We start from the raw sequence: 23,122 nt of genomic DNA on the forward strand, positions 1-23,122 counted from the left end.
TGGAGTTGATGCCCATGCGCAGTCACTGAAAGGAGGAGTCGCCTACCTTGTGACTACAAAAACTTCTTCGAAGAAAAACAAAGTGGAAGCATCCGGGCCCAACACCAGATGGCGATCCATGCTAAAGCATATGAATCTACAACTCTAACTGCCAAGAATAGATGCCTACTGGTTAAGTTGCATTTTCCTTTTGTTTCAAGAGCAGGCCAAAATTAAAGGTGGAAGCCCATTGCAATTGGTAGCCCAAGGATGTAGATACAAAAGTACAGATGTTTTCTTTCTCTACTGCTGGTTGAATGTTACTGTTAAGATGTAATGGTATAGTTTTCTTTTTTCTATTATATATGGTACGTTCATACACTCTCTTTTTCTTTTAGAGACCATTCTTCTACATCAAGTGGGTGTCATAGCAACTCTTCAAGCTTACAAGAGTGTCTAGCAGTTTCAGAAATTTGTAATTCAACACAAATGGTGCAAAATAAGAAGCATGGTAAGAACTTAATTATAGATTTTTTTCCAGCTAAAATTGTGTCTTATACATTGACATTTATGTTTCTAACTCAACTTATTTAAATATCCTTCAAATACTCTTCACTCTGGTCTCTTGAATCAGACATTAAAAGAATTTTACTGCTTCATCGGCAATGATGCTAGACATTCCCATTGCTGCTGTGTCCCTGGTGTGTATGTTTATATAGCTTATGTTCATTTTATTTAATGATACTGCCCCTTGACTGTATCAGGTGTTTTCTGAGGTCCTTTAGATGTTAGAATTACCATATCAGCCCACAGAATAAAGTTCTTTTGCCTTTGTCTTTAAGACTCTTTCCTGAAGGTGCAGAGGATTTAGAATGATAATTACTTCCAGTATGGATTGTACACTTTCTTCTCTTAAAGCTTCCCCAATTACATTCGCTCTCACTTGTTTTTTTGAAGCAAAAATGGTTTTCCCGTGTTTTTTTCAATGTTCTCTTCATTGTTCTCCATTGTTTTCTATTATTTCTGGCCAGTGTGGTTTGCTATAAACAGCTCTACTTGCAAGTAACCGGTACTGTGTGTGAATGAATACCCACAAAAGACCAAGAGTTACCACTGTGGTGCCAGATGTTGATACCATTATTCTATCAATGACATGGCCAGCATTATGCTACAGGTGTGTACAAATTTTCCATAAATGCCCTTACTATGCCATGAATATCCAACTGGATGGCAAAGTCAGCATTAGCCTGAAGTGAATACTATCACTGAATAACTTGATATATTATGTCACTAATAACACCATTATGGCGAGGATTCAATCAGACTATGGATGCCCACATTATGCTGAGAATTGCAACCATTGGAGGGCATGGGCAACCACTGAGTAAGATGTCTGCTTCCTAAAGGGGCTCTTCCAATCCAATCCACTGACTAAATCCCCACTAATCCGACACATTTTTCTGTACCTAGGAGTACATACACCAGTAGTCCGAGACTACACTTTAAAAGAAACCCGAAGAGCTGTTTTGACTGCTCTGCGACCCTTCTGTACTGCACATCGATACAAGGCGAGCCGCAGCCTCTAGTGCATGACCCGCAGCTGCGGCTGGGTGGGAGTGGGGGCAACCTCGGAGTGAATTCCTGTCTCCTCTGCCAAAGGAGTAACTGATGATAGCATGGAGTAACCCCTCCCCATCTGCGGTGCATTGGTACAGAGATGTGACCAATTGCTAGTGGTGGTGGGGTAGGAGTGACAGCCGACAAACCCAGCCGTGCCCGCTGGAGTGCCCGGATGACTGCTGTGCTCCAGCGCTTGGTGACCAACCGCACTGATGCCGGCTGCACAAACCTGCTGCAGGTGCAAACTTTCTAATCCCCCCCCTCCACCCCTGGCTTGGATACAGCCGATGTTGTGCTGTTTAGGACCCTGGCCGTGATAAATGCGGTTGCCCAGAGAGAACAAGCCTTTCATCGATCCCTGAGGTTTTCACTGTTCTCTGTCTACTGTGGCTGCCCAATGCTCCTGCTACTAGTGATATTTTCTCCGTCGCTTTTCCCCTGCCCACTGCTCAGAAACAGCTGTGACCGTGCCGATTTGATCGCCAGCTATGCTTCATACGAAGACGCCGGGCGAGCAGGCCTCTCCACGATCCTTGGGCCATTTACTGCTTGCATTGTCCCAAGGCCACCCAGCGTTCCCTGATGACCGTCTGCTAGCCACTTTTTTTTTTTAATTGACATGTTTTTATTAGGGTTTTGCATGTATTGCATCACAAGGAACAATCACCATTATAAGCATGAATCATTGTACCATAACATCATGGACCTTTAAGAAAGTTATAGTGCGTGTATACTGTAGTCCGTTAGCTGCTGAGATCTCCTGTGATGGCCCGAGAGACTTGTCTTCCCATTGGTCGGTTCTATCTGGCCCCCATGCATATCATCCTGGTCGTGCCTACACCTTCCGTCTCGATCGGGATCAACCTCACCTCCCCAACTTGGTCTGAGCTGCGTTCCCTTTCTTCCCAGATTCCCTATCATGTCATGTAACTAGAACAACGGTGTGTAAACCGCTAACTGGGGCTATTGCCGCCTACGGGGCGGCTTGGGAAGGGCCCTGGGGTAGGGGGGGGGCCCCGAAACTGGGTAAATAGGGGAGGGAAGGAGGTAGTGAGTGAAGTATGGGGGGGGGAGAGGGTGCGGGGTCGGCAGACGAGAAATTCCCGTGGTAGATTATGTATGGACTGGTGGTAAGTGTATGTGGTGCGCTTCTGGGGGTCCCCGGGGGGGGGCGGGCCCACCACTCGGCACGAAGCAGGGGACTGGGTTCATACTTGCCCTCATGTCTAGGTATGTTACCTACCTTATGGGCCGCCCGCATCCCCCGCCGATCCGGGGCGGTCGGGGGAGGCCGACGGGGCGTGGGGGGTGGATTGTGTCATGTCCGGGGCTTCCCCCCTCGCGCCTGTTTGCTTAAAAAGGATGAGGAGCTGCGCCCACTCCATAAATATTGGGCGTTTGCGGGCGCCCTTTGCCTCCTCCTCTCGCAGCAGCTCCTCCTCTGCTGCTCCCCACTTGAGCACCGCGCCCACCCATGCCGGACCGGATGGCCCCTCCGGGGCCCTCCAATGCATCGCGATGTTTCTCTTCGCGAGGAGAAGGGCCAAGGAAATGAACTTCCATTGCACCTTCGCAGATTTCCTCCTCGGGGTTATCCCCAGCGCGCATTCCTCCCAGGTGGGGGCGGACGGGAGTTCGGTTGTTGCTTGAATGGCTTGGTGTACTCCTCCCCAGAAACGTTGTATGGATGGGCAGGCCCAGAACATATGTTTGAAATCGGCGTCTACCTGGTGGCAGCGGGGACATTCAAATCGTGTATCGGGGTAAAACCGGTGGAGTTTGTCCGGGGTGAGGTATGCCCGGTGTAGGATATTAAATTGAATATTTTTGAATCGCGCGTTCCTGGACACCTTTTTGGGAGATTCCAGGGCTTTACGCCACTCCGCATCGTGGAATACTCTGCCTGCGTCGTCTTCCCATGTTTCCCGAAGTTTGTCCAGGGAGACGTCTGTGAGCTCCCGGATCGCTTTATACAGCCAGGTGATGAGGTGGCTGCCTGCTCCCATACGCAGCACTATGTGTAACACCGGATGCGTCGGGGGTTCCCCAACGCGTGCGTGCCAGAAACGGCCACTACTCTCCAGCTGCTGCCTGTGTTTCAAAAACTGCCCTTGGGGGAGGTCATGCCACTCCACCAGTTGTGCGTATGTCCTCATTTGTCCCTCTTGGAACAACGCCTCCATCTCTGTGACCCCATGATCCGTCCACACCTGGAGGGCCCTCGTGGTGTAGTATCCGCTCTGTCGGGGGAAACCCACAAGGGGGAGTAGAGGGGAATATAGTGGCTGGCCCTTCGACATGCGGTGGATCCTCCTCATGCATCTGCGGGCTATAGCGACCTGGAGCGGGTGCGTACGTGTCTGTTTTGGAGCCCGGCATGAGCAGTCGGCGGATCACAGGCAGAGGCAGTTTGCCTCCCTCCGTGGTCGTCTCCCCTACGTGTCGTTCCGCCGTCCAGTGGGACAGCCACTGGAGTTGTGCCGCGAGAAAGTACGATTCAAAGGATGGTGCTCCCAGGCCTCCGGCTGTCGTGGGGAGGTACAGTGTGCGCAGCGCTACTCGCTGTCGGCCGCCTCCCCATATCAGAGCTGCCAGCAGCGTGTCTAGTTCCCGAAAGAAGGAACGCGGCGGGACGACAGGGAGGTTTGCAAAGTAGTAGAGCATCCTTGGGACCATGATCATTTTTGCCAGAGCAACGCGCCCTATGGGTGCTAGTGGCAATGTCTTCCAAAACCCTACCGCCGAACGCAGGCTTGTCAGTGCCCCTCGGTGGTTCCCCTCGAAGAGGTCTCTGGGGGAATGATATAGGCGCACCCCCAAGTATCTGGGGGCCGTCCCGTCCCATCTCAGCGCCTGATCGCCCAACGTTATCTCTAGGGGTTCCGCGTGGGTGCCCAAAGGGAAAATGGACGATTTCTCCCAGTTGACCCGGAGTCCCAAGATTCCCTCGTACTCTCGTAACGTTGTCCAGATGGGCGTGAGGTCGGCCGAGATATCACGGACATATATCAGGAGGTCGTCCACATATAATGACACACAGTGGGTGACGTCCGCTATGGGTATCCCCCATGTTTCCCTCTCCCGTCGTAGTCTTATGGCCAGGGGTTCCATTGCTAGGGCGAAAAGGAGAGGAGAGAGGGGGCATCCCTGCCTGGTCCCGCGGGTCACTGGAAATGGTGCCGATATAAGTTTGCCGAGTCTCACTCTGGAGGTGAGGCCTCCGTACAGTAGCTGGGTATAGGCCAGCAGCGTGGGCCCAACACCCACGTGCCGCAGAACCTCGAATAGGTACGGCCACAGCAGGGTATCAAACGCCTTCTCCAGGTCCAGGACCAGACACGCCGCCCGGGGAAATCGTTCTTTCGTCTGATCCTGAATGTGGAAGAGGCGGCGCAAATTATGTGAGGTGTTACGCCGGGGAACGAATCCACATTGGTCCGCATGCACCAGTGTGGGAAGGATTTGGCTGTAGCGATCCGCTAAGATTTTCCCGAGGATCTTGCAGTCCGTGTTCAGAAGCGTTATCGGCCGGTAGGACGCCGGGAGCTCGGGGTCTCTGTATGGCTTCAAGAAGGTCACCAATATCGACGTCCGCATCGAGTCTGGGAGCATTTTGCGGGCTACCGCCTCTTCGTATCTGGAGACCAGCCGCGGCGCCAACAGTGTCGCGAATGTGTGGTAGTACTCAACCGGGAATCCGTCCGTGCCCGGTGCTTTCCCGCGTGCTAGGGCTTTAATTGCTTGCTTCACATCGACCGGTTTGAGTTTCTTGTCTAGTTCCTTCCCGATTGTGGGGGGAATCTTGGGCAGGGCCGATCCGTCTAGGAAACCAGCAGGGTCTCCCGAGGGTCTGACCCGTGGGGATCGGTACACGGCCGCGTAGTACGCGTGGAAGATGTGCAGGATATCCGTCTGCGTACATTTGAGTTGCCCGTCCGGGGTCCGGAGTTCTGTGATTGGGCGCGGCTCTGTGTCTTGCTTAGCTAGCCAAGCCAGTAGGGATCCCGCCCTATTCCCCTCTTTGTGTGTCCGAGTCGCGTATGCCCGAAAGTTATATTTGCGCAGATCTCGCAGCGCCGTTGCGTGGGAGGATTTGGCCGCTGATAGTTGCGCCTCGGTGGCGTCTCCTTGGTCTACTCTCTTCGAGAGTTCCGCAAGCTGGGTCTCCGCCCCCTGCAATGCCCTGTCTAGCACTCTTCTGACCCCCACTACTTGTTGAATGCAGTGGCCTCTGGCGCTTACCTTGAATGCATCCCATTCAAATGAACGTGTGGATGCCATGTTATCGTTTTGCCGAAAGTGTCCCTGCATAAATTCCTCAAGGTTTTGTCGGAATACCGGGTCTGTAAGGCATTCCCGGGGCATCCTCCATGTTGGGATCGGGGGTGAGGGGGTTTCCATCGGAGGACCGCCGTGTGTGCATCGTGATCCGACACTACTCTGCCTAGGTAGTCCGACTCTTGTACTGAGGATAAGAGCGACGTGGAGCATAGGAATCTGTCTAGCCGGACCCTCAGATCGTGTGGGATCGAATGAAAGGAGTACAGCTTCGTGGTGGGATGGCGAGTTCTCCAAATGTCTGCTAGTCCCCATCTGTCTGCCCAGCTGCGGAGGTCTGTGGCCTGCTTGTATGCTGATGAGTGGGCTTGCGGGGGGTGCGAGCGGTCCAGGTGTGGATCCAGGGTGCAATTGTAATCCCCTCCCAGGAGCCATGGGACCGATGTGTGATGGGCCAATGTTCGTGTAAGTTTGCCCCAGTAGCCCTCCTGTTCTGTGTTGGGGGCGTATATACTCCCTATCAGTAGTTGTTGGCCCTCTAACAGTCCCGTCAGTATTGCATAGCGGCCCTCTCTGTCCACGAGTCTGCTTTGCTCCTTAAATGGCACCCCCGGTCTGATTCAAACTAGCGCACCCCTAGCGAATGCGGAGTAGGTCGTGGCACATATTATGCCTCGCCATTTTCTCTGTAGTCGGTCCGCCTCCCCCGCCGTCAGATGCGTTTCTTGTAAGAGCGCTATCTGAGCCTTTTGTCTCTTGATGTAGGCATAAACGGAATATCGCTTGCGGGCTGTATGCATCCCCCGAACATTAAGTGTCAGGAATTTTATGTCCGTGTTGGGAGAGTTGTGAGACATGCTGTGGGAGGTCACGTGTATACGTCCTTGTTGTATTGTGGGCCCCTCAGCCGTCGCGCCCGACCCCTCGCCCACCACCTACCGTCCGTCTGTGTATTGCATCGTCCGTGAAGGTTGCCTTGCCCGCTCTGGGAATGACAGGGAGGGGACACAGGGGGTAAGGAGGTGAACTGTAACAATGGTGGGAAACCGTCCCAATGCTGGGGGCGTATCGTGCGAAGCGATGCGCCCAAACTGGTTGCCATGGTGTAACTTTAGTTCGTAATCGTGGGGGTGGTTGATCTGGTGGCTGCCGATTCCTGCTCTGGCGGGTGCCCGTAAATCATTGATGTCTATAAGTGTCCGGCCCGGTGTCGGGCTCAGTGGTTAATCTATTCCATGTGGTCTGCCGGGCCGTGCGTGCTCGTTTTGTCGCTGACCCGATCCGTGGGTCCCTCGTCAGATGAGTGTGTCCGCGGTCTGGGGGGTCACCACGGGGGGTGTCATCGAGCCCTCTCGCGATCCTGGCGTTGCGCTCTTTTCATCGTCCGAGCTAAAGATGTGAGGGCCTCGTTCCGAGTCCGAGCCTCTGTCCTGGGGACTCAGAGTGGCCACCGCCTGGAGTACCTTCCGACGCTCCGTGATTATCTGTGCGAGGTCCGGGGAGCTGGCGGTGGTAGTTCCGGTCTGCCTGCTAAGCGGCGTGGAGGAGGCCCTCCGGGTCCGGCGACCCGGGCGCCCGGGTGTCGTTTTCGGGCCATCCCCGGGGTGTCGTGCGTGCTGTTCCGCCCAAGTCGCCGCTTCTCCCGGGTCCGTGAAGAAGTGCGTCGCGCCTCAATAGATGATCTTGAGGCGGGCCGGGAAGAGGAGCGCATATTGTATGTTTTTCAAGCGCAGGGTACGCTTCACTGCCAGGAAGGTGGCCCGTTGCTGCTGGACCGCACGGGAGTAGTCCGGAAACAGCATGACTTGTTTGTCCTCCAGCTGCAGCCGTCCCCGCTGTCTGGCTGCCCGTAGGATAGCGTCTCGGTCTTGATAATGGAGGAGTTTGAGCAAGAAGGGGCGAGGGGGCATACCCGGCTGCGGTCTGCGGGCCGGCACTCTGTGGGCCCTCTCCACGGAGAAAAACGCGGTGAGAGCGTCCGCTGGCGAGAATGTGGCTATCCAATCCGAGATGTATTTGACCGGATTGGGTCCTTCGATGCCTTCCGGCAAATTCATGATCCGGATGTTGCTCCGCCTGGAGCGCCCTTCTAAGTCGTCCGTCTTATTCTCCAGCACCTTTATCCGAGCGAGTAGGTCCTGGAGCGTGTTGTCCTGCTTTTGCACCTGCGGTTCCAGTGTTTGGAGAAGGTGCGCGCTTTGCGCCACTTTGTCCGCCAATTTCCTGTGGTCGTCGTGAAGGAGGCCCAGGTCTGATGACAGCTCGCCGAATCTCCCTTCTAGTGCCACTCGAGATTGTTCTATGGCTGCCAGGACCTGGTCCAGTTTTCTGGACGTGGGGTCATCTTTGACGGGGTCTGTGCCGTGGAGGGGTCTCGCCGGCGTTGGCTCGGTCGTCCTGGACTGGTGAGAGACTGGCAGCATCCCCGCCGCTTTTTGACGACCCATTGTGGGAGGGGGGGGGGAGTTCTTCCCGTGTCGGTGGATACGTCCGCTCACCGGTGCCCACACTCTGATTGGTCCGGTAGGCCCGCTCTCCTCGCAGTTGTGGCACTTCAGGTGGCTGTCCCCACCGGGCCGTGTCCCACTGTCTCGTTGGGAAGCGCACCGCCCGCGTCCCTCCTGTCTTCGGCTCGTCGACGGGGCTGGTGCACGGGAGGTCTGCGACCCTGCAGCGTCCGCGGGCCTGTCCTGCTCTTTGTGCGGAGGTGAGTGTTCCGCTTTCGTTAGTCCCCAGGAAGTGCAACCAGGCCCGTCCCCGTGAGGCTCAGAGGTTCTCTCGGATCGCCGCACGCCCCTGGCGGGTCCCTCTCAGCCCGTCGGCCCCCGTGGTATCAGCGTCGCAGGCCTCACACACCCCCCGCGCCTCCCGACCCGACAGTCCCTCAGAGGTCGTGGGGTGCGCACAATTGGGCCAGTCCAGTGATGGTGCGCGGTCGAGGCTCACCTCTCTCCTCTGCCGGTGACCCTGTCTGAGGCTCCCCGCTAAGGCTGTGGCTGGGGTCCCTCGTCTCGGGCTCTCGAGGACAGCGGGCCGTGCCCCTCACCCCCGTCGGGTGCTTCACCAGCTATCACCCCTTGACAGTACGCTGGGGGGGGGGGCCCTTGGAGTCTCCACGTAACTCGCGCCCCGATCGGGGCTCACCTGCTGTGTGGGCCGCTCCCTCAGGCCGCCATCATTCCGGCGAGAATCCAGCCCGGCATCCTCTGTCCGTTGCCACCGGGGGGGAGGGGGGGGGGGGGGGAGATCAGCGCTCTCCCGCCGTTTCGTTCTCGGAGCCGCTGGAGCACCCAGGTCGTCTCTCCGGGTCCTGCTTTTGCCTCACTATCGCTGTGCACCCACACGGGCGGTGGCGATCACCAGCTGGGTTAATCGCGCTGTCTGGGACGCCGCGGCTCCCCAGTCTCGTCGCCTCTCCTCTCCGCTCCGTCCGCCATCTTGTGTGCGGTCCGTCAGTGGTCGCGCGCGGAGCCCCCGGCGCCGTCCCAACCTTGATCTCGGGGATCTGGAGCCGGTCAGGAGTGTCACCGCTGTGGCTGGGCTCGGTACGCCTCGTTTCAGGGTCGATGGACGCCCGGGGCAGGTAGGACTGATTGTTTTACGGGCCGCCGAGCAGGAGCCTCAGGGAGAGGAGTCCGCCATCTTGGCTGGCTCGGCCACGCCCCATCGTCTGCTAGCCACTTTTGATGCGTCCAGAGGTAATTTCCAGGCACAGTGGGAATGATCTGGCTACTTCTAAGAGCTCTTATTGGCATTTACAGGTGTGGAGATTGACAGATACTTATTCACTTCGACCTGAGGTTCCCCTAAAGGCTATTGCAGCACTCCCATCCCCCCCCCCCCCCCCCCTACACTGATATGCGGCCCTTTAGCGCTGCATAAACATTCAGACTCAATAGAGAGAAGTACCTGCTACATCGAGGGCCTAGTAACCTGTTGTGATTACCAGCTTAGTGGACCCAAGGGGGTTAAGTGGAGGAAACCCAAATGGCCGCAGGCCACTAGTAGCCACCCTCTGACAGGCGGCGATTACCGTATCCAATCCCCCTCTTCCCCTGGATGCAACCACCACACTGTATCGTATTTGCCCACAGCTGGCATGACTAGTGGTAACGGGAACCCCTCTGCGCATCAAACCAATCTTGACAAATATGTGTTGCCTAAAGACATTGCCGCCTCCACAGAGACCCAAGGGAGTCCACCTCAAACCGATCCAACTGTCCCTGAGGGAGAATCGCTGACATTACATAACATTTTGAAAGCAATACATGAGGTCTGCACCTCTTTCGAGCATAAGATTGATACAGTGAATACAGAGGTTATGCTGGTTAGAGCAGATCTCTGAAAAATGGGGGCTAGGATGGCAGAAGTAGAAAACTCAACCTTGAAATGCCAAGTCAAAGATCTACATGTGAAGACCCGGACTTTGCTGGATCGTGTTGAGGACTTTGGAGGCTGTTCGAGTTGCAACAATCTTTGTATTATTGGGGTCCAGGAGAGTTCCGGGGGCCCAGCTGTGGACCTTTTTGTAGAGGAGTTAATACTCAAGATAATGAAACTTGGGTGCCTTTCAAATTACTTCTCAGTTGAAAAAGCTCACCGAATCCCGGACACTCTGCCCATACTACTGAGGCATGGGACTAGTTGGATAGTTGGACAGTGGTGGGAGGTTTTTCTCGAGGACTTTTAGCATCAGTTACCAGACATGCAAAACAACGCGTGGCTTAACAACACAGTCAATACCACGACTGTGGGGCATATGCATCAACATTAGCATTTGCGATTCCTTATTAGCGAAAAATAAGGAATCGCTAATAAGGAATAGCAAAAGGCTATGCATGTAGGAATCGCTATTCAAATAGCGATTCCTTAACATTCCTTATTACCGAATCGGTAATACCGAATCGGTAATAAGGAATACCTACCCATTCATTCCTATGGGCTTGGAGGCCCATAGGAATGAATGTAAAGCCATTCTGTATTAGCGATTCGGTATTACCGAATCGCTAATAGCTGGAGCACTTTCAAGGGTGCCAGGGTGTCAAAAGGACACCCTGTTGCACCCCTGAAAATGATATGTGCACATATGTTGCACACACACATGCTCTAAGGGCATGTGTGTGCGCAACATGACACTTTGAAAAATGCACAAAAGTGCATTTTTCAAAGTTTTTGCAAATTACCATGCAGTTCATCTTCATGGTAATTTGCTCCCCTTATTAGCGAAATCGCTAATTTTTTAACTTTGATGCATTGCATTTAAGGAATCTCACTTTGGGATTCCTTAAATGCAATCGCTATTTAAGGAATCGGTATTTAAGGAATCCCTATTTAAAGAATCGCTATTTAAGGATTCCTTAAATACCGATTTCTGCTTTTGGGTTGATGCATTGGGATTGGGTATTTTTTACTTAATACCGGGAGCTAATAAGGAATCGGTATTTTACCGACTGGATTTTGGCTTGATGCATAAGGGTGAGTGTCGTTACTATGTGTTCCATTATAATGCAAGTCATTACAACGACTTGAATTAGGGAAGCGCTGGAGTTTGTAATAGTTTAAATTACTATTCCAACTCCTGTCGGTGTATCATTAGGAAAGGTGTTGGACTAAAAATCCAACAACACATTCTCTAAAGCAAGTCGTTGTAATGACTTGCATTGTAATGGAACTCGTGGTAACGTCACAGTTGTGGTATTGACTGCTTCGTAAAAGCACTACTTTGTAATGCCTCGTTGTAATAAATGTTTCTCCTTGAGGACATCTACCAACTCAGACATGGCAAAACATCGACGCTCCAGAGAACTAGGACAAAACTGAACTCCGGCAGCGGCACTCCAATACTCGTTAGGAACCAGACTCTTGACTCCTGGCAATCCACAGCTACAGCTTTAGATTGCGGACACCAGCATAATAGAAGAACCCTTGAACTAATTCGCCTAAGGTGTCCCTCTGGCAGAAATGGCTGATGGAGATCCTGTCCTTATCCCACTGAAGCAGGGGTGACCAATCACTAACTGTGCAAAGAGATACTCTCTGGTATATCAATTCCTTTTACTGGGGATGTGGATGGATGACTGCTCGGCCCAGGCCATAGCCACCTATAATTAGGCTGATGTTCTGGGGAAACATGCCCTCTGCAAAGTTGGGGAGGTGGATAGTTTCAATTCCTCCATGCAGGAAGGCGGGAGGGGGAGGTTGTATTTTTTGTAATTTTTTTTAGAGTTTAATATAGCACAAACTAGACCCTAAACATCGGGTATCAGAGCGCTTTACATTAGCACCAAGTTTGTTACAGAAGGACATTGGGTTTGTTATACCTGTTTATTTTGAGAATACATTTTGTTTAGTTTAATTCCCACACTGCTACTAATGCTCACTTTTCTCCCCCTGAAGGGTCGTCCCCTCCTTCACTCACCCCTCCCTCACAGCTGTTGGGAGTGGTGCTTTACTTCCGCTCCTTGATTATGGCTAGCCCGACGTCATATTCATTTCTTAGGTTGCTATCCTTGAATTTTAACGGGCTAGGGGATGGCATTAAATGTGGGGTCGTTTTTCTATACATTAGGAGACATTTCCTAAATATAGTCCTTTTTCAAGAGACCCATCATATGGGAAACTCCTGTCTGGCTTTGGACTGTTGGGGATAGAGGTTGGCCGCACACTGGTTACACCACTGGATCAAGAGGGGTGGGTACCCTAGTGCGTAAAACATTACCACTAACGGTTCAACACACATGGCCAGACACCGGACACTTAGGGCCAGTACATGGCCATCTTGTGGGTGTTGGTAAACAAACCAGTCAGCATAATGCCTGTCTACTCGCTGCTGTGCCTCCACAATGCTCTATTCTCTGACTTAAGTACATTGCTTCTCTATCTGCAAGTTGGCCGTTTGTTGATGTGAGGCAACTTTAACGTCGCCCTCAGTGATGAGCTGGACCGTTTGCCCCTCAGACTGACGCCCACTACTCGTCGTCCACTGGCCAGCTTCCTTGCAGTGGTTGGCCTCATGGATGTGTAATGCTCCCACAATCCAACTGGGCAGCAATACACATTTTACTCAGGGGCACACTAGAGTCTCCCCCGAATTGATTGTCTTAACATTGGCACAATACTCACCCCATTTCCATGACATCTAACACTTAGCAAGAGGCATCTCTGACCCCTCACTAATATGGGTGGTGTATTGCATGCCACCCCAATAACCTCGCTGTGCAGTGACCCTCAGGTACTTTAAGGTACCACGCATTCAAGAGAACCTCCAAAAAACTACTGACAATTACTTCTCTGAAAAGGAGCATGCAGTGGACCCAACGCAAACCCTCTGGGAGGCCTATAAAACAGGCTTAACTGGTCACCCAGCTATTTCATGACATACAACACACATTACTCCTAAATTAAAGGGAATACCGCAACATGGCATCGAATGCTGCCAGGAGTAGTCACCGGATGGCTTAACACCGTCTCTATAAGATTTGAGACAATGCAGGGAAACTAATTGCATGGCTTGATGTCTGTGAGAAGGCTAACAGCTGCGCCTGGGAAATACGGACCAACAACTGTGAGTGGGTAAAAGGGAAACAGGAGGTAGCCAGGGCTTTCTCCGAGTACTATGCCCATTTATACTTTCTGGTGGCTACCGCTCCGATGAAAGCCTTCTGCGAATTGCTGGCTGATAATAGTCTGCCAAGCCTGTCAACTGCTGATAGGAACCTCTTACAAGAGGAAATCACAACAGAGGAGATAGTGCAAGCAATCCAAGCCATACCATCAGGTAAGGTGCCAGACCCTAACTGACTTGCCATATAACTCTACAAACTAACGCCTATAAAAATAGCTCCCTACCTGCTTTGTGTTCAAAGAAAGTCACAAAACGGGTATTCTTCCTCTTGACCAGAAGCTGGCCAACCTAGTTATCATCCACAAAGTAGGCAGACTGCCTGAAGGCTGTTCTTCCTACAGGCCAGGTTCACTATTGAATGCCGAAGTCAAAATCCTGGTCAAAGTTTTGCCCTCTTGCCTAGTTCATGTTATTAAAACACTTATTCACCCTGATCAATCCAGCTTTATGCCAGGGTGAAATACCGCTTATAATCTCCTCCATGTTCATGATGTGTTGGGCTACATTGTGGATCTGTGGGAAGGTGCTCTAGTACTGCCCCTTGATGCAAGGATGGCCTTTGACATGGCCGAGTGGCCATATATGTTTGAGGTTTGACATAGAATGGGCTTTGGTCCTCAATATCTGGGGTGGCTAACACTTCCTTACTCTGACCCACTGGCCCTGGTGACCGTTAATGGCGGTGTCTATCCTCCCTTCCGACTCCGTCTTGGCACCCGACGGGGATATCCACTTTTGTCCTTAATATTTGCAATCTTGGAAAACTTGGCGGCCTGAATGAGGCAGGATTCTCTGGTATGAGGGCTCCCTAGGCAGATGATTAGGAAGATAATGTAGGAGAGTAGGGTCTGCTTTCTATGTTCACCCCCACTTTTTGCTTTTGCTTTACTGGTTTTCGACTTAGATGTGGCTGTGGGCCTGCTAACCAGACCCACAGCCCTGCTGTTCTCTCTCTAAATTGATACTATGTACTTTAGGTGCATAACCCATTTGGATAGGATCACCTTATTGGCCCCTGTACAGTGTACCTTAGGTACCCAGGGCATAGGTGTACCCTAGGCCTACCAGGTGCTGCAGCATGTATTATGCCACCCCTGGCCTGGCCTTCCATTATGACACAACTGGCTGATCACTCAGCTGGGGCAAGGTTGTGTAATCACTCCTTGCTTAGGTGTAGTATTCCTATACCTAACTTACATATAGACACGTGTACCTATCAGCCACTCCTATGGCAGGCCTTAACAATCCTGGAGGCAGAGTGCTTGGTAACATGTGAGATGGTGCTCTAGCATGAGCTGAGCCTGTCTGCAGCTTTCGGAACCATGTCCTTATAGCTGTTCTATGATATAGCCTACCATATACTCTTTAAGTGCCTTATAATCTTAAACGGTTATGGTAACTATGGTTTGGCTTTATCAAAACATGTCGTGTAAGGTGTCTAACACTTTGGAATAATACCCCCATCCCATTTCTGGGGATGAGGATATTATCCCTCCCTTCTAGAGGGAGAAGACATGTTGTAACCTACTTACCCGGTTAAAGTTAACCAGAGCCCCAGCATCACAAAATGGATGCTGCTGCCACAGGCACGAGTCTGACCTCCTGCTGCTGGGAGTGATCCCGGCAAGGGAGGCTTGGACAATAGGTTTCCTGCCTTGGGAGGTGCGAGCACCACCCCAGACAGGCCTTAGTGTATTGGGGCAGGGAGGGATGAAAAGAATGAGACATGCCTGGGGCACACAAGGTGTCCCGTGCATAGTCCAGTTCAAACCGGTGCTGGGGCACTCCAGCCCCAGTTCTGGCGCGAAACTGGACAAAGGGAAGGGGGTGTAACGACCCCCCTCCCAGGTCCCACCCATAAGGCGTGACCTAGCAGGTAACCCAGCCCCCCAGATTAGTATAAGAGTGGTAGCTGGGCCCCAGGAGATTAGATTATCCTGAACCTGCAACTTGAACAGAATCTCTGGACCTTCGACATTCGACGAAAGAAGAAGACTGAAGAATCTCCCTTGTGGCCAAGGAGTGGCTACCCTGTGCAAACAGGCACCATCAAGAGACTACCCTTTGCTTTGCTGAAGTTCTACGAGGGACCGACTGCAGAGCCCGACCAGAGCCTTGACTTCCAGACTTCTCCGACCCTGATCCACATCCACAGGCGAGCTGAGATCCGTGGAGGCGACGAGAGACGTGGGACCGGCTACCTGGGAAAAGTGGCTAGTATCTTCCAGCGCAGCTTCTGAGGCACCCTCGAAGTTGTGCACCGGGGATTGAGAAGCCCCAACCCCAAGCACCATCTGCACCGAAGATCAGCACCCCACACTCCATGAGTCCTGCGTGGGGCCCTTCTGCATTTTCCTGCTTGCCGCGTCTGTCCGGTTGCTTGCCCGTTGGCTAGTGGCCTTTATGACGACGCATCCAGAAATCTTCACCGCTGGTTTGGCTCCCCCAGACTGGCTCCCGCTTCCTTGCAAAAGAGAAGCACCCCAGACCTTCCTGGTCTGCACCAGAAGCAAGTCCTCCGTTCTTCGTGGGTTCCGCTTGCCAAGGCTTGGTGAGTCCTAGTCCAACTTCGACGCCGCCGACAGCAAGAGCCTTCGTGGGACAGCTCGCTTCGTTCCCTGGTCCTCGTGGCTGCAGCGACAAGCTTCACCTTCCCCTGCAATCTTCACGACTTCGCCTGGTTCCACGTGGTCACTGGCTAGTGACCTTGACTCTGTCCCTTCCGCTTGCAGGTCTCCTCTCTTCTTGATCCCAGCCTCGGGATCCACCGGACACTCTTCACTGACTGCCTGTCAGCAACTTTCCTTCAGGCATCCATAGAAGTCCACGACGAAACCCGACGCAAGTTCACACCTATGCACCCCGCAGCCTGTGGGCTAGGTAACTTGGGTACTTCGGTGCTCACCAGGGTAGTGACTATCCTAGGGTCTAGTTTCCGAGTCTCGACTCTCTAGCTGCTTCAGAAGTGTCCTTAAACTGTTAATTGCGAACAACTACTATTTCTAACGACTTTTACGCATTACGCGTGAGTGTTTCCACTCTGCACCTAAATCCCGTGGGCCTCCCACTTCCTAACTGTTGCTAGTGTAGTGTAGCCCCGGCGATTCCCTAGGCCTATCCTATTTCCGTGACAGTGGTCCTTATACCACTTACTTAGTATATGGTTTGCGTGGCCCCTAGGGCCTAACTGTATTACTTACCTGTGTGACTTAATGTATGCTTAAATAAGACTGTGTTGTACTTACCTCTAATCTCATAAAGAGTGCTGAGGGTTTGACTAGAATAAATACACTTCATTTTATACATATATCTGTTGTGGTGTCCTTTCATTTGGTATTCAAGGGATTATATATGGTATCACAGCTGGCTTCACATGCCATTCAGAGTTTAGCCTAAGACTGCTCTTGTCCATGCTACCACTAGGATAGCTGGTCTATAAGGTTGACTTTACAACCAATCACCATAAGGGTATTTGGACTGATATAAGGTGTACACTAGAACTAGTGACATCATACATCAGGCCAACTTCTCACAGATAATATCTCCTTTTATGCTGATGACATACTTTTTGACTCTGACCCAACATCCACACTTAATAGGATCATACATACCCTGTTTGGTAACTACTCCGGATACACTATTAATTGGAGGAAGTCCCTAATTTAGGTCCTTAGGGGAGAGATGCCGCAGTTGCGCTGGGACTGAGAGGCCAAGATGGTCCAGGACGTATTTCGGTAGCTAGGAATATACGTGACGGCCGATCGCTACCCATTTCACGCTAATAACCTTTTTTTAAAATTTATTTTGCAGTTTTCATTTATAAACAGCACCAGTTGTGTATGTTCGAGGCATGTGGGCTGCTGAATTCATATCTGTGCATAGATCGCCGCCTAGTGTTGGGTCCGGATGATTGCACTTTGTTGTCCTGGAAGAGTCTTCGAAGTATCACGAGATAGGTGGCTCCTCCCCTGGACTACAGTGCGCATGGGCATCCCCTCCATCCTTTGTTTTTTTTCCGCCATTGGGTTCGGATGTCCTAATCTTAGCTCTTAGAGTATTTAGGCCTTTATTCGTCGGTATTGTTTTCGTTCGGCGCCGAGTAGTTTCATCGAAGTTGGCCATTTGCCCTTCGACGTCCGTGGCCCGATCAAGATCGACGATGGAACCAAAAACATCGAGTAGCCCCTTCAAGCGTTGCCCTCTTTGCAACGCTAAGTATGCTCGCTTCGACGTGCACCCGGTGTGCAACAAGTGCCTCTCTCCCAACCACGACGAAGCCACCTGCATGGCGTGCTCCAGGTTTCGATCGAAGAAGACCCTTCGCATTCGTCGAGCAGCTCGGCTCGAGGCGCAGAAAGCGGCGCCGCACCCGGACAACATCTTCGGGACCGAAGATGAGGAGGTCGTGGACCTTGAAGTTCAGGGAGAGATGTCGGATCCGGCGTCGGAGCGTGAATCAGACTATGATGCCGAAGACGAACATATAATAGATGAAGAGGAGGATGACGTCGTCGTACAGGTAGGAGACGACGAAGAGGCCCTTGGGGCCGAGGAGGATGGCTCGGAAAATGAGCTAGGACCTCAGGTCGCCACAGGGCCGAAGGAGGCACTCGATAAGGCTCAGGTCGCGGGATCGCCACAAGACCTTACCCAAGATCATTCCTCTCGTTCTTCCGCCCCGCATAAACGCCCGGCGTCGAACTATCCTAAAGAGCCATCGGTATCCAAAGCGCCATCACTTGATCAACGAGAATCGAAACTGAAGGCGACGGCACTGAAATCGAAACCGAAAGTAAAAGTGTCTCCACGGCGACAAAGCCTCGAAGCACTCGGAGCCGAAGACACAAAAGACGGCTGTCGACGCCAAGAGAGGTCATGGGGACGTCGAGCGACGGGCGGCGCCGAAACTCAAAGCCAAGGTTGCCGACCCGAAGGTATCGGCGCCAAAGAGCGTCCACACAGATATGGAGGGCGGCCATCGAGAGCCAACCCATCCCACTATTCCTGTCCAGAAGACATATGGTACGGGGCTTGATGCCACAACGAAGAAGGCGTCGAAGGACCGTGTCCAATCCACGCCGCCGTCTCCCTTTGTCAAGCAGAAGGTGTCGGAGTCGTTATTACGCATCCACGACAAGGCTTCCATGACGGTTGCGAAGACAGCCCCGCAGCCGAAACCGGTCAGCGCGGTTCACGTCGCGTCGACGCATATCAAGTTCGGCCTCCCACCAGCGGTGCGACCGAAGTTGTTCGACGCAAAGATGGGTATCGACCCGCAAGAGGCTATCGACCCGAAGAAAACTGTCGATGCACCAACAGGAATGCACATGGGACAGAGACCTGTTGCAGTGCCTCACGAAGATGAGGTTCCAAGGCAGTTTATCGACGCCACCACTGGTAGACTTTCCATATACAAACGGAAAATCGTAACAGAGACACCAATGGAGCCATACAAGATTCCATTGAAAAAGAAGAGAACCACATCACCAGTTCTGGTGGAACACATTCAATTTGGCCCCCCAGAAACTCAGTCATTCTCACCCACACAATCTGATACGGATGCTGGTGATGATGATCATGCTGAGGGCACTTATCCTGTGGATACTGACCCTGAGGACCAAAACCAACCTTGGGTGGATAATACGGATGCAGGGGACACATACTGCTCCGGATACACAGGCATATGTGGCAAAAACATCTCCTACAGAGGACACTGCTGCTTTCAATGCCTTAATTGAAAGAGCCGCCAACAATCATGACGTACAGCTCCACACTGATCCTATTGAGGACGACTTTCTAATGGATACCTTCTCTACTTCAGAACGATCTGTGAGAACTCTGCCCATGCTGAAGGGGTCCTAAAACAGGCTAATGACATTTTCAAGGAGACCACTAGGGCGCGAGTCCTTAACCCTAGAATTGAAAAAAAATATAGGCCAGCTCCAGTGGACCCTGCCTACATAAAGGGACAGTTGCCTTTAGACTCATTGGTGGTTCCCAATGCTCGGAAGAGAGCCAACTCACAGACGACGAGTGATGCTCCTCCCCCTGACAAGGAGTCTAAGGTCTTGGAAACATCGGGAAAAAGGGTTGCTGCACAGGCAGCTAACATCTGGAGAATTGCCAACACTCAGGCACTTCTGGCTCGATACGACAGGGCGCATTATGATACCCTGGAGACACTGCTGCAGCACCTCCCAGATCAGTATAAAGAAGGAGCGGAGACACTCATTAGAGAAGGGAAGCTCATAAGTAACGCTTGCATTAAATGCGCTCTTGACGCAGCTGACACTGCAGCTAGGGCTATCAACACCAGCGTCAAGTTAAGAAGGCATGCTTGGTTGAGAATCTCGGGATTCAAACCCGAGATACAAACAACTATACTAAATCAACCGGTCAACCCTAACTCCCTCTTTGGCCCCGAAGTTGACACCACCCTAGAAAAACTCAAAAAAGATACAGAGACTGCAAAGTCTATGGGGGCTCTGCAATCCCAGCAGTTTCGAGGTGGGTCCTTTCGTCGCTCTAGAAACAGAGGACCATCTAAAACCCAGAACTCCCAACAGTCGCAGTACAATAAAGGAGGTACACAGCCCACCTATAACAAAAATAGTAGAGGTGGATACCGTGGAAACAACATCAAAGGCAGAGGCCGAGGAAACAACAGCCTTGTCACTGCTCCCCGACCACGTAACACCTGTCGGGGGGAGACTACAGAGGTTCCTGCCAGTCTGGGAATCCATTACTACAGACAGGTGGGTGAGAGAAATTATCCAGTACGGTTATTGTCTGGAGATCACATCCACTCCACCCAACATACCACCAAGACACCGTCATATGTCCGCAGAGCACTTGCACTTATTCCAACAAGAGGTTCTCAGTATGCTCCAAAAAGGAGACATAGAACTCGTGCCTGCAAAGGAACGAGGATCAGGGGTGTACTCACTGTATTTTCTGATCCCCAAAAAGGATGGATCTCTCAGACCCATACTAGATCTAAGACCTCTAAACCGTTACATTCTGTCAGAGCATTTTCACATGCTCACTCTGCAACAAGTGCTGCCGTTGCTCAGTCAGGGAGACTTTCTCCCAACATTGGACCTCAAAGATGCGTATTTCCATATACCCATACACCCCTCACACAGAAAGTATCTCAGGTTCACTGTTCTCAATCAGCATTACCAGTTCAAAGTCCTCCCTTTCGGGGTAACGACGGCACCCACAGTGTTCACCAAGTGCCTGGCAACAGTGGCGGCACACTTAAGGAGACAGCACATACATGTCTATCCTTATCTGGACGACTGGCTTATCCAGGGAAAGTCAGCCCAGTACTGTGCCAGCCACATGTCCCCACACTATTCACCTTCTTCACAGCCTGGGCTTCTCACTGAATTATCCAAAGTCCCACCTTCAACCCAACCACGTACAGCAGTACCTAGGCGCAACCATAGACACTCTGGCAGCCACGGCACAGCCAAATTCAGTGAGGATCAACAGCATTCAGTTGCTCATAAAGAAATTCAGACCTCAACACTCACTCCCAGCAAGAGTGTTTATGAAGTTGATAGGCATGATGGCCTCCTGCATCTTCATAGTCCCACACGCGAGATTACATATGCGCCCGCTTCAGGAGTGCTTAGCACGTCAGTGGAATCAGGCCCACGAACAGTTAAAAGACCTAGTGTTGGTAAGCGGTCGGGCATACAACTCTCTGCATTGGTGGAATCCACAAAACCTTTGCAAGGGCCGACCGTTCCAGGAACAAGTTCCACAAATCATACTGACAGCAGACGCGTCTCTCCAGGGATGGGGAGCTCACGTACTCAATTACACAGTGCAGGGACTATGGTCGACACAGCAAAGGAGGATGCACATCAACCTTTTGGAACCAATGGCGATCTTCCTTGCAATGAAAGCATTCAAGATACACTTGTGCAACAAGGTCGTGTGGTTCCGAACGGACAACATGACCGCCATGTACTACGTACAGAAGCAGGGAGGGACACACTCGCCACAGTTGTCTCATCTGGCTCAGAGTATATGGAAGTGGGCCATTCAGAGGAACATCTTCCTCATGGCGGAACACCTCCCGGGCAAGGACAACCAGATGGCAGATCTGCTCAGCAGGCACAGCCACCAAATGCACGAGTGGGAGATACATCCATCAGTACTCCAACCGTACTTCCAACAGTGGGGTCATCCACAGATAGACCTATTCGCCACAAGGGAAAACGCAAAATGCCAAAGCTTTGCCGCCAGGTTCCCACATCCACAGTCGCAAGGCAATGCAATATGGATGAACTGGTCCGGCAAATTTGCGTACGCTTTTCCCCCAGCACCATTAATACCGCTGGTGGCACGCAAGCTCAAGCAACACTCGATGACGCTCATCCTGGTTGCTCCAACGTGGGCACGCCAGCCATGGTACACCACTTTTCTGGAACTCTCCGTGGTACCGCATCAAAGGCTACGGCTCACACCCACTCTTTTAACGCAGAGCCGTGGCGAGATTCAGCACCCAGATCCGCAACAGCTGAACCTGGCGATCTGGCTCCTGAGATCCTAGAATTTGGCTACCTAAACTTGCCTCCAGACTGTATGAATATCATCAAGGAGGCGAGGAGACCCACTACCAGAGCATGCTATGCGGCCAAGTGGAAGAGATTTGTCATGTATTGTAAAAATAATGACGTAAATCCGCTGGATGGGTCAACACAGAACATTATCTGTTATTTATTACACTTATACAGATGCAATCTAGCCTGCAATTCCATCCGTATACATTTAACTGCATTGGCAGCTTACCTTCAAAACAGGCAGCACCTCTCACTCTTCAAAGTGCCTGCCATCAAAGCTTTCCTGGAGGGCCTCAAACGTGTGATTCCCCCCAGACACCCCCCGTCACCAGTCTGGAACCTATATGTGGTCCTCACCAGACTGATGGGACCACCTTTTGAACCTCTGCACTCCTGTGAGATTCAATTTCTAACCTGGAAAGTAGCTTTCCTCGTTGCCATTACTTCCCTAAGACGAGTTAGTGAACTTCAGGCACTCACCATTCAGGAGCCATTTATACAGGTTCATGCAAACAAGGTCTTGCTACGCACCAACCCTACTTTCATGCCCAAGGTCATTTCGCAGTTCCATATGAACCAATCTATAGAACTACCAGTGTTTTATCCTAATCCTGAGAATGTAGCGGAGAGAATGCTCCACACCCTTGATATCAAAAGAGCTCTCATGTACTATATTGATAGAACACAAACTTTCAGGAAGACAAAACAACTGTTTGTTGCCTTTTCCCCGCAGCACAAGGGCAACCCCATTTCCAAAGCAGGGATAGCTAGGTGGATCGTTAAATGTATACAGATTTGCTATGAAAAAGCTAAGCGCACACTAACGATTCCTCCAAGAGCCCACTCCACTCAAAAGTTGGGGGCCTCCATGGCTTTCCTGGGAAATATTCCCTTAGAGGAGATATGTAGAGCAGCCACATGGTCCACTATACATACCTTTACCAAACACTACTGTGTAGATGTACACTCAAGACAGCAGGCTGCTGTAGGACAGGCTGTACTCAAAACTCTTTTTCAGACTGCTGCAGCTGGCATGGGCAGCCGC

The 23,122-nt window shown here is 51.8% G+C and overlaps 1 protein-coding gene across 8 annotated transcripts in view; it reads left to right on the forward strand.

Annotated features, from left to right (window-relative positions):
* Positions 1 to 23,122, forward strand: part of TDRD12 (tudor domain containing 12) — a 3,486,095-nt gene that overhangs the window by 2,705,682 nt on the left and 757,291 nt on the right. For all 8 annotated transcript variants that reach the window (XM_085639447.1, XM_085639446.1, XM_085639448.1 and 5 more), the window contains one exon: positions 378 to 490. In XM_085639447.1, the coding sequence (XP_085495573.1) occupies positions 378 to 490 (113 nt within the window). The remainder of the gene's footprint in view (positions 1 to 377; positions 491 to 23,122) is intronic.

Source organism: Triturus cristatus, chromosome 12, assembly GCF_964204655.1.
Source record: "Triturus cristatus chromosome 12, aTriCri1.1, whole genome shotgun sequence".
In the NCBI taxonomy this organism is placed as follows: Eukaryota; Metazoa; Chordata; class Amphibia; order Caudata; family Salamandridae; genus Triturus; species Triturus cristatus.